The sequence below is a fragment of the Mandrillus leucophaeus genome, unplaced genomic scaffold (genome assembly GCF_000951045.1).
Source record: "Mandrillus leucophaeus isolate KB7577 unplaced genomic scaffold, Mleu.le_1.0 Scaffold343, whole genome shotgun sequence".
Taxonomy (NCBI): Eukaryota; Metazoa; Chordata; class Mammalia; order Primates; family Cercopithecidae; genus Mandrillus; species Mandrillus leucophaeus.
In genome coordinates, this window is record NW_012103621.1 from 316,693 (window position 1) to 330,524 (window position 13,832).

A 13,832-nucleotide genomic window follows, 5' to 3' on the forward strand; every position below is an offset into this window, starting at 1 on the left:
ACATTTAAATTTTGTATAAATTACCAGGAGGTCACAGAATTTCTATAGTCCATTCATGACCCATGGTCCCCAGGTTAAGATTTGCTATTCTGTAGTTAGAGCACCATTGGTTAGACCTGTTGGAAAACATTATTTACACAGTGAAGAAAAAAAAGAGGGTTCTAATGCAGTAAAGTAGGGGATTTGGAGGAATTTTGAGAGTAACTACAAACTTTTTCTATTTTTAGGTAAGAAGTGCAAATTACGAAACGGATCCATTTGTTCAGGAGTTTCAATTTAAAGTTCGGGATGAAATGGCTCATGTAACTGGACGCGTACTTCCAGCACCTATGCTCCAGTATGGAGGACGGGTAAAGCCTCTTGTTAATGTTTTAATCATATACATACAGTATGGAGAGAAAGGCATATCAGAAATATTTCGGTTCAGCGATTTGAAATTTTTACTTTCTGTTTATTGAAAATTTTTGTTCTTTTTCACCATGTTATTTTTTTCTCCTCACATAGAATCGGACAGTAGCAACACCAAGCCACGGAGTATGGGATATGCGAGGGAAGCAATTCCACACAGGAGTTGAAATCAAAATGTGGGCTATCGCTTGTTTTGCCACACAGAGGCAGTGCAGAGAAGAAATATTGAAGTAAGGCATGTCATTACCTTGGCTTTGGGACTTTTTTGTGTTTAGACTTTAAATTACTCATCTAATGTTCTAACAAATTTTGCCTTAATATGAAGTATATGTAATCACTGAAACTTTTTTTTTTTTTGAGACGAAGTCTCACTCTGTTGCCCAGGCTGAAGTGCAGTGGCACGATCCCAGCTCACTGCAACCTCTACCTCCCAGGCTCAAGCGATTCTCCTGCCTCAGCCTCCCGAGTAGCTGGGATTACAGGTGTGTGCCACCATGCCCAGCTAATTTTGTATTTTTAGTAGAGATGGGGGTTCACCTTGTTAGCCAGGCTGGTCTCAAACTCCTGACCTCGGGTGATCTGCCTGCCTTGGCTTCCCAAGGTGCTGGGATTACAGGCGTGAGCCACTGCGCCCAGCCTAGTCACTGAACCTTTAAAAATGTTTCTTCTTGGCCGGGCGTGGTGGCTCACGCCTATAATCCCAGCACTTTGGGAGGCCAAGGCAGGTGGATCACAAGATCAGGAGATTGAGACCATTCTGGCTAATACAGTGAAAGCCCATCTCTGCTAAAAATACAAAAAATTAGCCGGGCGTGGTGGCGGGCACCTGTAGTCCCAGCTACTCGGGAGGCTGAGGTAGGAGAATGGCGTGAACCCCGGAGGTGGAGCTTGCCGTGAGCCGAGATTGTGCCACTGCACTCCAGCCTGGGCAACAGAGCAAGACTCCGTCTTTAAAAAAAAAAAAAAAAAGTTTCTTCTCAATAGTTTGGTGAAAAATTTGTTAGTCATAGTAAATTCCTTGATTGATTCTACTAGACATCCTTATAGACTACTGTGAATGGACAAAACGCAAGCTCAAACCATGTTTTATCTCTGCTCTCACACCACAACAATCAACACAGAAGACTCTTGTGACTAAATGTGGGGAGGGTTTCCCCACACACCAAGCAAACAATCAGTTCTGCAGTGGATACCAGCTGGGTGTCCTCCAATTCAGTCATTACACTGTCTTCCTGGAGATAGCATCAGATTCCACAGATTCAAGGTTCAGTCCCACAAGGCTGCACTCTGCTTCAGATGCCAGTAGCAAGTCCAGGCTTCTGGTCATGAGTTCCCATGACCCCCTCTTCAAGGTAGATTCATCTGATAGAGCAGCTCACAGAACTAAGGAAACACTTATGTTTACTGTTTTATTATAAAAGATATTACAAAGGATGCAGTAAAGATATGCATAGGGCGAGGTATGGGGAGGGAGAGTGGAGCTTCCATGCCATCCCTGGGCACACCACCCTCCAGGAACCTTTGTGCATTCAGCTGGCCAGAAGCTCTCCAAACCCCGTCCTTTTGGGTTTTTATGAATGCTTCATTACATAGGCCTCAATGATTAAACTGTTAGCCATTAGTTATCAACTTAACTTTTGTCCCCTTTTACCTCCTTGGAGGTTGGGGGTGTGGGGCTGAAAGTCCCAACCCTCTAATCCTGCCTTGCCTTTCTGGTGACCAGACCCCATCCTAAAGCTACCTATAAGGCTACCAGCCATTAGTCAATCAGTATCATACAAAAAGATAACACTGAGGAGTTTCTAAGGATTTTAGGAGTTGTCTGCTAGGAAATGGGAATGGCCAACAAATGTGTATTTCACAATATCACAACTGCTTTTTGTAGGCTAGTAGCAACATCATTGTCTTTCAATGACAGTTTAGGTATACTTCCCAGATTTGCCACTACCTGGATTTATTACTGTGGATAATTTATTAATCTCATTATTGTTCAATGTTCACCTTTGTAAAATAGAGCTAATCATATCTTCTGTTAAAATAAAAACTTCAGACGAATTAAATTTAACAGAGTTTATAATTGAACAAAGAATGTTTTTCTAATCAGGCAGCTCCTGGAACAAGAATAAGTTCAGAGAGACTTCCAGCAGCCGCATGGCTGAAGAAGATTTATGGACAGAAAAAGGAAAGTGGCATACAGAATATGGAAATGAAGTACAGAAACAGATGGATTGGTTACAGCTTGGCATTTGCCTTATTTGAAGATGGTTTGAACAGTTAGCTGTAATTGATTGGCTGAAACTCATTGTTTGCTACACAAGTAGCTTATATCCTATTTACCCATCCAGTTAGGTTACAGTTTTTTGTTTTTGTTTTGAGACAGAGTCTTGCTCTGTCACCTAGGCTGGAGTGCAGTGGCATGATCTCAGCTCACTGCAACCCCCACCTCTCAGGTTCAAGCGATTTTCCTGCCTCAGCCTCTGGAGTAGCTGGGACTACAGGCCCGCACTACTACGCCCAGCTAATTTTTGTATTTTTAGTAGAGATGGAGTTTCACTGTGTTGGCCAGGCTGGTCTCAAACTCCTGACCTGAGGTGATCTGCCTGCCTCGGCCTCCCAAAGTGCTGGGATTACAGGCGTGAGCCACTGCGCCTGGCCTAGGTTACAGTTTACGATGTTTAGAGAAACCTCTAGGCTGAACTTAAAAGATGTAAGGAGGTAGCTTTAAGCAAAACTTAACAGTTATCCCCTTTGATCTACCCCCCAAATTTGTGTGTGTGTGTGTGTGTGTGTGTGTGTGTGTGTGTGTTTTTTAATGGATTGGCATTCATGTCACTCTGTCACCATCATAAATTTACTTATTTGGTCTCAAATCCCACTGGGAAATAGCAGAACAATGGGTTTTGTAAAATGGGAACAAGGACTTCAAGTTACTTTTTCCTAAGGGTAAGAGTAGAGGGGACCTCCTTGTGCTGAAATTTCCTGTTTTCAGGAGAAAAACAAAACCTGGTCTATTTTAGGATCTATTTCTTTCTTCAGTGTTTCAGTGTAATTGTCTCACATTTAGCATGAGTGACTCCATTTTGGTTTGGTGTGGTCTGTTGGAGCCTTGTGCATAAGCTTGGTCCAAAACAATGACCTCCTATAATTTTGTTTAAAAATTCCTCCCTTTTGGTTAGGTCCTCACTTAGGTAAGAGTGTGACCAAAACTTAGGACCTTAGCACCACTCTCAGTTACTGAGATTTTGGGTTTCTGGTCTCAGTATGTCATTCATAAGTATGGCGTCCTCATGCTCACGCATTTCTTTGAGTTTTTGTTCCAATTCAAGAGAGACCATTTGACATTCTGCAGATGGCCATATGCAAACACTTAAAACTTTTGAGAGAGTATAGTATCCCAGGGAGACTACTCTTACGACTATCAGGAGAATAACCCCAAGAGTTTGGAGTATGCTCCTTAGCCAAGGTCCCCATGAACCAAGCCACCTAAAATCAAATAGATCAAAGAATAAGCTAGAATAAGAGTCTACTTGTTTCAACCAAGCAGCCTATTTGTTAATTCTCTACAACTGAATCTCTGTAATAGCCAATGTATTCCTCCATGTTCAATAAGAAGTATCAGCAACTGCACAGATACTTCTGTTTAGCCACTAACTAATCTAGAGCAGTTCTATTATCTAGCACAACTTTAGCAAGAGAATTTAAAGTCTTTTGTGTAACCATAGTCTTTGTAGTAGACTCTGCTAAAGAGCCTATAAATTTCTAATAGGCTGGAAAATTTAGAGGGATAAATTTCTAATCATTGCCTCGTTAACTCCAAACCATAGGCCAGGCACGGCAGCTGACACCTGTAATCTGTAATCACTTTGGGAGACTGAGGTAGGCAGATTGCTTGAGCTCAGGAGTTCAAGACCAGCCTAGGTAACATGGCAAAACCCTGTCTCTACTGAAAATTCAAAACTCATCTGAGCGCAGTGGTGCACGCCTGTGGTCCCAGCTATTCAGGAGGCTGAAGTGGGAGGATTGCTTGAGCCCAGGAGGCAGAGGTTGCAGTGAGCCGAGATCATGCCACTGCATCCCAGCCTGGGCAGCAGAGCCAGACCCTGTCTCCAAAAAGAAAAAGACACACCATAGAAAAATAAATGAACAAATATGCCCATCCAGAAGAGAGAAGGCCTCCTGTCAATATTCTCTTTAACCTGTATTGACAATGTTCTCTGGGTTTTTTTTTCTTTTTTCTTTTTTTTTTTTTTTTTGGAGATGGAGTCTCGCTCAGTCACCCAGGCTGGAGTGCAGTGGCTTGATCTCGTCTCACTGCAATCTCTGCTTCCCAGGATCACTCGATTCTCCTGCCTCAGCCTCCCAAGTAGCATAGGCATGTACCACCACACCCGGCTAAATTTTCGTATTTTTAGTAGAGTGGGATTTCACCACTAACGTTAGCCAGGATGGTCTCCATCTCCTGACCTCGTGATCTGCCTGCCTTGGCGTCCCAAACTGCTGAGATTACAGGCATGAGCCACCACACATGACTGACAATTTTCTCTTTAAACTATGATGTAGCTTAAGAGGAGTTGGCCAGTGCTCTGTTTCTGACTGATTATGAAGCAACAAAGGTACCATTAAAATTTCTCACCCACATTGGCCCTTCATCTTCCCTCTATCAAGGCGTAAAGTTCTCTGTGGGTGAGGGTTTTTTTTGAGACTGAGTCTTGCTCTGTTGCCAGGCTATGATCTCGGCTCACTGCATCCTCCACCTCCCGGGTTCAAGTGATTCCCCTGCCTCAGCCTCTCGAGTAGCTGGGACTACAGGCATGTGCCACCATGCCTGGCTAATTTTTTGTATTTTAGTAGAGACGGGGTTTCACCTTGGCCAGGATGGGCTCGATCTCCTGACCTCATGATCCACCCGCCTTGGCTTCCCAAAGTGCTGGGATTATAGGCGTGAGCCACCGCACCCAGCCAGTATGAGGTTTTTTTATCCTTCACAAATAAAAGTATACCCTATGAGTATATACAAGAGACCCCTTTTTCAGTTCAGTTGTTCATAACAGGCATGAACTTGGAAAAAATTGAGAGCTAAAAGCCTCATGATAGCAGAGAATCTTGATGCACGATCTTGGGAAATCTGTCCACATCTAGGAGGCCATCTGCTTCTCGGGAGAAACTTCCCTTGTTAGCTTTACCTTAAGTTCTCCCTCATGGGTGTATGGTTCCAAGAGTCTGGGTGGGCCTTTCTAAGCTGTGAGATTACAAACCCAAGCTTCAAGGTCCTGAAGTTTTGCTGCAGTGTGGGTGACAAGGGGAGTCTTTCTCTGATGTGTTTCCAAAAGATCCAGCCTCTCAATTCTAGATCATGAAGGGTTTGCTTGTCCTCAGTCAGTGGTCCGTGAAAAGCTTTCTTTACCTGCTGAAAGTACACTTTGGCATAATGCATTAAAGCCTTGCAACATTTAGTCATGTTAAAGTTTAGAAGCAGAAGATACAGGAGGTTCTATTATTAGGAGCATAAGCCTTCCAGTGACTATTTCATAAGGGGTCAACTTTTGTTTTTCACTGGAAGTGGATCTGATCGTCATCAATCTGAAACATCTTTGACCAAGGCAATCCAGATTATTCAGTTAGTTTTGCCTAATGCTCTTGTATTAAGTAATACCTTATTTAACTGTTTTATAGCTAGTCCAGTGAGGCAAGTACCTCTATCACTGGAGATTTCTTCAGCAATGTCCTGTGAGAGAAACACATTTCCTAATAACCTTTTAGCTACTGTTATAGCATCAGCCCACTTGTATGAGAAAGCTTCTGTACAACCAGAAAATATGCACTGAAAATCACAATTGAATGAAATCCCTCTGTAAAATGTTCAGATGTATCAGAAAGGTACCTGAAGTTTAGGTTGTCTTCTCAAGATTATGGGTTCAACAAACTATACATTGGTCATAAACCATTTTAGCAAGTTAGAACAGTCACAACACCAATATGTGTGTGTGTGTGTATGTGTGTGTGTGTGTGTATGGTTTTGTTTGTTTGTTTTGAGACATAGTCTCACTCTGTCACCCAGGCTAGAGTGCAGTGGCGCGATCTCGGCTCACTGCAACCTCCGCCTCCCGGGTTCAAGCAATTCTTGTGCCTCAGCCTTCCAAGTAGCTGGGATTACAGGCACCTGCCACCACGCCCAGCTAATTTTTTGTATTTTTTAAGTAGAGACAGGCTTTCACCGTGTGGGCCCAGGTGGTCTAAAACTCCTGACCTCAGGTGATCAGCCCACCTTGGCCTCCCAAAGTGCTGGAATTAACAGGTGTGAGCCACCATGCCCAGCCAATATATACATTTTATCTCTTCCTTGATGAATCATGGAATACAGCTTCTAGTAATGGAAGTTTTAAGGACTCACGAAGGAGCAGGCAGCCATCCAGTCTCTTCATGAGTCCATGCTTAACACTGGAATTGTATCCTCTTACATAGCAATTTTCTTTCTCCAATGGAGGTGCACAGCACTGTTTATTAGATGGGTTATCATAGGTAATTTGACCTGAACCATGGAGTTCATTCAAATTATGTATCTTAACAGTTTCAGTACTGACTGAGTTAGCATGAAAATCTAGCCAAGTATTTTCTTGGTATTCATTTAATTCTTGTGCTGCTTGGGTTAGCAGCTTTATATATCACTCAGTCTCTTCAATATAGTTCTGGTAATTCTTAGTTCAAATGATATGATCCTAAAGTTACCAGAAGCCTATCTTCAAGAGTGCTTATCAAGGTCCATTTCATCTTTTCCATGAACCTCCTTGAAGACAAAATAGGATTTTACTTGCTTGTGAAGTTATTTTTAATAACTGCCATACATTTATTTATTTATTTATTTATTTATTGAGACGGAGTCTCACTCTGTCACTCAGGCTAGAGTACAGTGGCGCGATCTCGGCTCACTGCAACCTCCTCCTCCCTGGTTCAAACGATTCTCCTGCCTCACACGCCTGAGTAGCTGAGACTACCGGCGCACACCACCATGCCTGGCTAATTTTTTTGTATTTTTAGTAGAGATGGAGTTTCATCTTCTTGGCCAGGCTAGTCTCGAACTCCTGACCTCAAATGATCTACCAATGTTGGCCTCCCAAAGTGCTGGGATTACAGGGGTGGACCACTGCACCCAGCCTGCCATTATTTTATTTATTTATTTATTTATTTATTTATTTATTTATTTATTTTGAGATGGAGTCTCATTCTGTCGCCCAGGCTAGAATGCAGTGGCGCAAACTCGGCTCACTACAACCTCTGCCTCCCAGGGTCGAGCAATTCTCCTGCCTCAGCCTCTCGAGTAGCTGGTATTACAGGTGTAAGCCACCATGCCTGGCTAATTTTTTGTAGTTTTGGTCGAGCCAGGGTTTCATCATGTTGGCCAGGCTGGTCTCAAACTCCTGACCTTATGGTCCGCCCACCTCGGCCTCCCAAAATGCTAGGATTACAAGTGTGAGCCACTGCGCCCAGCCGCCATTACTTTGAATAGCAGAAACCGCAATTACTTTTGCAACAGCCTAATATTAGAAACTGCGTTAGAGGCCGGGCGCAGTGGCTCAAGCCTGTAGTCCTAGCACTTTGGGAGGCCGAGACGGGTGGATCATGAGGTCAGGAGATCGAGACCATCCTGGCTAACGCGGTGAAACCCCGTCTCTACTAAAGATACAAAAAACTATCCGGGCGAGGTGGCGGGCACCTGTAGTCCCAGCTACTTGGGAGGCTGAGGCAGGAGAATGGTGTGAACCCGGGAGATGGAGCTTGCAGTGAGCTGAGATCCGGCCGCTGCACTCCAGCCTGGGCGACAGAGCGAGACTCCGTCTCAAAAAAAAAAAAAAAGGAAACTGCGTTAGAATTAAGCAATTAACTGTGGAAATGACTTTAAATGGTCATAAAGACACAATTGACAAGGAAATTTGGTTGTTTATGTAGCCCATAATAATTTAACATAACCATAATTATGTCTGATAACATATACTGAGATATATGAGAATTTTCATAATCGTATACAATTTTGGAATATATATTAATATTTATAAAAATATAACTCGAAGTTTAAACATCACTTCTTATTTGACACTGTTTCTCATGTAATTTTATGTGTAAAATAGCCTGTTTATTATCTCTCTTGACTGTTGCCTAGGCATAGCTGTAAGGTAGAATACTCAGTTCTTCCAAAATTAAGGATCCCATTTTTTGCCTTGGATCTTGGTGGGTGGATCACCTGAGGTCAGGAGTTCGAGACCAGCCTGGCCAACATGGTGAAACCCCATCTCTACCAAAAATACAAAAATTAGCTGGGCATGGTGGCGGGTGCCTGTAATCTCAGCTACTTGGGAGTCAGAGGCAGGAGAATTGCTGGATCCCAGGAGGTGGAGGTTGCAGTGAGCCGAGATCGCTCCATTGCACTCCATCCCAGGCGACAACAGCAAGGCTCCATCTCAAAAAAAAAAAAAGAGAGAGAGAAAGAAAGAAACAAAAGTCATAGACATAGGGCACAAAAATCTCTGTGAATTTACAAAAGCCAAAGTTCACACCTTCTTATTTGCCATTAACTGCCAGTTTCTGCCTGACTCAGTTAAACATCCAAGGCCTCTCACTGAATCCAAGTCAGTTAATTATCAGATCCAGTCTGATTCTGGACCTGGTCCAGTTTCTGTGATGACTTCTGAACCCATTTCAGATTTTAAAATTTGCTCAAACAAATTCAGATAGCTCAAAACACAAATCGATGGAGCTTCAGAATCTGAGTGCTTACCCACAATCCCCAGTTGCTGCAAGAGAGGAATAGACACGGTGAGTCTGACTGGTACCATGCTTTGTCACTCAGTGCTTCTGGGGATTGCTAGAAATTCTACTTCGGATCCCACTTCTGATACCATCTGTTAAAAGAAAAACTAGACAAATTAAATTTAACAGAGTTTAATTGAGGAAACAATGATTCACAAATCAGGCAGCCCTTAGAACCAGAATAGGTTCAAAGAGACTCTGGCACCACCATATGGTTGAAGACTTATGGACAGAAAAAGGAAAGTGATGTACAGAAAATGAAAGTGAGGTACAGAAACAGCTGGATTGCTTACATCTTGATATTTGCCTTATTTGAACATGATTTGAACAGTTGGTTGCCTTTGATTGGCTAAAACTCAGCAATTGGTGCAAGAATAGGTTACAGCTTGTTTACACATGCAGATGACCATTCACTATGTACAGAGAAATCTTTAGGCCAAACTTTAAAAATGTAACGAGACAGCTTTAGGTGAAATTTAATGTGACACTACCTACCAGGTGAGGATTAACTAAGATCCTTATTTTTCTGTTGAGGATCTTGAAGGAGTGGTTAAACTCCTTGTTTCTGTTTCCTTACTTTCCAAAATGTGGCTTTCATCTCCACCACTTTTTCTGTCTTCTTCAGATTCTGTCCTTCAGCTTCAAAGTGCTCAAAAATCTTCTGTTCAATTTTTTTTAATCAGCAATTTTCATATTACCTAACTTAATCTCTTAGGCTTCCAGACCTCCATTTTTGCTCCTCCCTTGAATCAGTGCTCTGCTAAAACTGGTTCCTGGAAGATTTCCTGTATCTTTATGCTTATCAGTTCCAATGGTCTCTTCTTAGCCATTATTTTTCTCAAAATTTGACCCCACCCCCCCCTTTTTTTTTTTTTTTGAGATGGGGTCTCACTCTGTTGACCAGGCTGGAGTGCAGTGATACAGTCACAACTCACTGCAGCCTTAACTTCCCAGGCTCAAACGATCCTCCCACCTGAGCTTCCTAAGCATCTGGGACTACAGGCATACGCCACCATGCCCAGCTGATTTTGTTTTTTTGTATACATAGGATCTCACTATGTTGCCTAGACTGGTCTCGAACTCCTGGACTCAAGCAGTCCTCCTGCCTTGGCCTCCCAAAGTGCTGGGATTACAGGCGTGAGCCACCGCACCCTGCCAACCTTCTTGACATCCTCCTCTCTTACCTTCTGGTTCTTTAGTTTACATTTTCTGACTTCTTTTCCTTTTCATTAGCTATCTCCTCTCCTTTGGGATTCTCACACAGTCTCAGGGCTTCTCCTGTCACCCTTGTTTGAGAAATTTGGCTGTCATGAAAGAACACCAACTCCACTTGTGACTAAACCTACTCTGAAACATTTAGGCTTCTCTTTGACTAAGAGTAACATTCAAAATCAGTATGACATTTATTTATTTATTTTATTGAGACAGAGTCTCACTCTCTCACCCAGGCTGGAGTGCAGTGGCATGATCTCAGCTCACTGCAACCTCCACCTCCTGGGTTCAAGCGTAAAATCAGTATGACATTTAATATCTTTCACCAGTCTCCTAAGTCCTTTATCATTACTCCATTTTCACATATTCTGGACAAAGAAATTGAAGCACTATATTCCTTCTATCTCCCTGGCCTTTTTTTCCTGTTTCCACTCATGCAGCCCTTTACTGAGAATGCCTCCTTCCTCTCTCTACCCGTCAGTATCCTCTCCGTTTGTCAGTTTTTGTGCAAAATACAATTGTATTATAATGATTTTATAAATGTATCACCTCTGGAATCTAATTTTCTTGAAGAAATGATCCTTGTCTAATTTAAACCTCTACTTATATAAAGTATGCCAATAACGAAACGTTCTTGAGTGATACAGAGACCAGTTTACCTCAGGCCATTTCAGAATTTGCCTTGCCTTCTTCATGGCAAGAAGAAATTAGAATGTGAGAAATAAAATTTTTTTCTATTTAATTCTGTTCATCCCTTTTTGTTAATCCCAAATCTCTAAATGGATGCTTTAATGATCACGTAATATATTTTTTTCCTCCAGAGTTTTTATCCCCCTGCTTTCAAGTGAAATGTCACAAGATGGCTTATTACAATGCTATGATTATTTGACCTTGAAAGGCAAAAAAAAAAAAAAAAAAATTCCAATGTTTTTCAAACTTGAACTTTTTTTTTTCACTTTATATTTGTTATTCACAGCTTGAATAGATGTCTCAGAATCATGGGTTTGTGGCTCTTGTTCAGGCTGAGTGAAAATACTCAATTTCGTACTTCTTTAATTAAGCACCAATAAGGAATAAGAGAAGGGAATTTCTACAAACTCCATCTCTGTCCTGAAGGAATCAGTGTTTTGAGCAAAGATCACTCAGATTCTTGACTTAGGACCTCAGTTGTTTTAAAAACAAGTGAAGCAATTGTTGCTCATTATTGCTTATTTATACTGAATTCAAAATTTTCTATAAATATCAAATTGGTGGCCAGGAGCAGGGGCTCATCCCTGTAATCCCCAGCACTTTGGGGGGCCAAGATGGGTGGATTGCCTGAGGTCAGGAGTTCAAGACCAGCCTGACCAACATGGTGAAACCCCATCTCTACTAAAAATGCAAAAATTAGCCAGGCGTGGTGGCACATGCTTATAATCCCAGCTACTTGGGAAGCTCAGGTGGGAGGATCATTTGAGCCTGAGAAGTTGAGGCTGCAGTGAGTTGTGATTGTATCATTGCACTCCAGCCTGGGCAACACAGTGAGACCCTATCTCAAAAAAATAAAGAATTGGTTTTGGGGGGGTTTCAGTGTAAATGAAAGTACATTAAAATGCTGCCTGCCTCATCTGTTTGTTTCGAGATAGAGTCTTGCTCTGTCACCTAGGCTGGAATGCAGTGGCACAATCTTGGCTAACTGCAACCTCTACTTCCCAGATTCAAGTGATTGTCCTGCCTCAGCCTCCCAAGTAGCTGGGACTACAGGTGCCTGCTACAACACCAGACTAGTTTTGTATTTTTAGTAGACATGGGTTTTCACCATGTTGGCCAAGCTGGTCTCAAACTCCTGACCTCAAGTCATCCTCCTGCCTCGGCCTCCCAAATTGCTGGGACTATAGGTGTGAGGCACCGCACCCGGCCTCATCTGTTTTTAAATTTTGTTTTTATATTTTTAAAAATGTCCTCTGAGGGCATAATCTTTTCTGCTATCCTAGTGTGAGATAGGTAATACTATAGAAATTCTGGCTCTACCATAATCATTTGAGCTTTGGCCAAATATGTCATATCTATGAAACTGTTTTCTGACCTGTAAAACAGGAATAATACTTGCCCTGCCTCTTTCTTATGAATCTTGTGAGATCAAATTAGAAAATATACAATACCAAAAATGTATCAAGCTTTTACCATGGTCTTGGGTGGTGTGCTAAGTGCTTTACATGTATGATCTCATTTAATCTTCACACCAACCCTGTAATTGAAGTAATCCTTTTACAGATGAGGAAAACTGAAGTAAGTGCCTAAAATTTTATAGCTAGTACATAGCAGAACTGGGAATGGAACTCTCCATACTAACTCTACAGCTGAGCTCTTAACCAGCGTATACTATTAGTAATGCTCCTTGTAAACTACAGGATGCCATGTAACTGTATAGAATGTTCTTAGCTTGCAAAATGGATTACTGACCGACCATTGCCTTTGACATCAGTAGTCTGGTGACCTCTCATATATGGAGCACACAAATCTTTGCTTCATCCTTCCATTCCCTTCCCAAACTTCCCATTACTACTTTGTAGGAATTCATGACTAGACAAAGGTTTTATATTTAGTGGTTTCTCCTTCTAGGGGTTTCACAGACCAGCTGCGTAAGATTTCTAAGGATGCAGGGATGCCCATCCAGGGCCAGCCATGCTTCTGCAAATATGCACAGGGGGCAGACAGCGTAGAGCCCATGTTCCGGCATCTCAAGAACACATATTCTGGCCTACAGCTTATTATCGTCATCCTGCCAGGGAAGACACCAGTGTATGGTAAGGATATCTTAAAGACTGCATTTTTCCTCAAGTACTTGATATCCTTTTAGGATTATGCTAAAACATATCCTAAAACCTTCAAATATTAAAATATATTTTATGGTACGGTATTTTAAACCATGTATTATTACTTGAAGACAAATTAATATAGAAAACTAAATAGTCCAAGTTGAGACACTGTAAAAAGAGTTTCAATAGTAAAAAGAGGCATCACATAACAATGGCTAAAGGAAGAATTATTGAGTAAAAATGGCATTGAGATAATTTGAGTATCAGTATAATATAGTGGTTAAAAGCACAGGCTATCAAATTAAACTGTGTTTCTCAATATTCAGGTACTGCTGGTTCTATTACCTGTGTGATTTGGCTGAATTACTTAATCACACTAGCCCTTAGTTTCCTCATCTCTGGAACTGGGATACTATTTATGTTTGTATGTGGTATGTATGTATGGGATAGGATCTCACTCAGTCTTTCAGGCTAGAGTGCAGTGGTGCGATCATGGCTTACTGCAGCCTTGACCTCTTGGGCTCAAGCAATCCTCCTGCCTCGTCCTCCCAAGTAGCTGGAACTACAGGCATGTGCCACCACACTGGGCTAATTTTTAATTTTTTTGTAGAG

General features: G+C 42.0%; 1 protein-coding gene across 3 annotated transcripts in view; it reads left to right on the forward strand.

Annotated features, from left to right (window-relative positions):
- AGO3 (argonaute RISC catalytic component 3) overlaps nt 1-13,832 on the forward strand; it is a 138,200-nt gene that overhangs the window by 86,801 nt on the left and 37,567 nt on the right. For all 3 annotated transcript variants that reach the window (XM_011988989.1, XM_011988990.1, XM_011988992.1), the window contains 3 exons: nt 228-350; nt 505-638; nt 13,024-13,208. In XM_011988989.1, the coding sequence (XP_011844379.1) occupies nt 228-350; nt 505-638; nt 13,024-13,208 (442 nt within the window). The remainder of the gene's footprint in view (nt 1-227; nt 351-504; nt 639-13,023; nt 13,209-13,832) is intronic.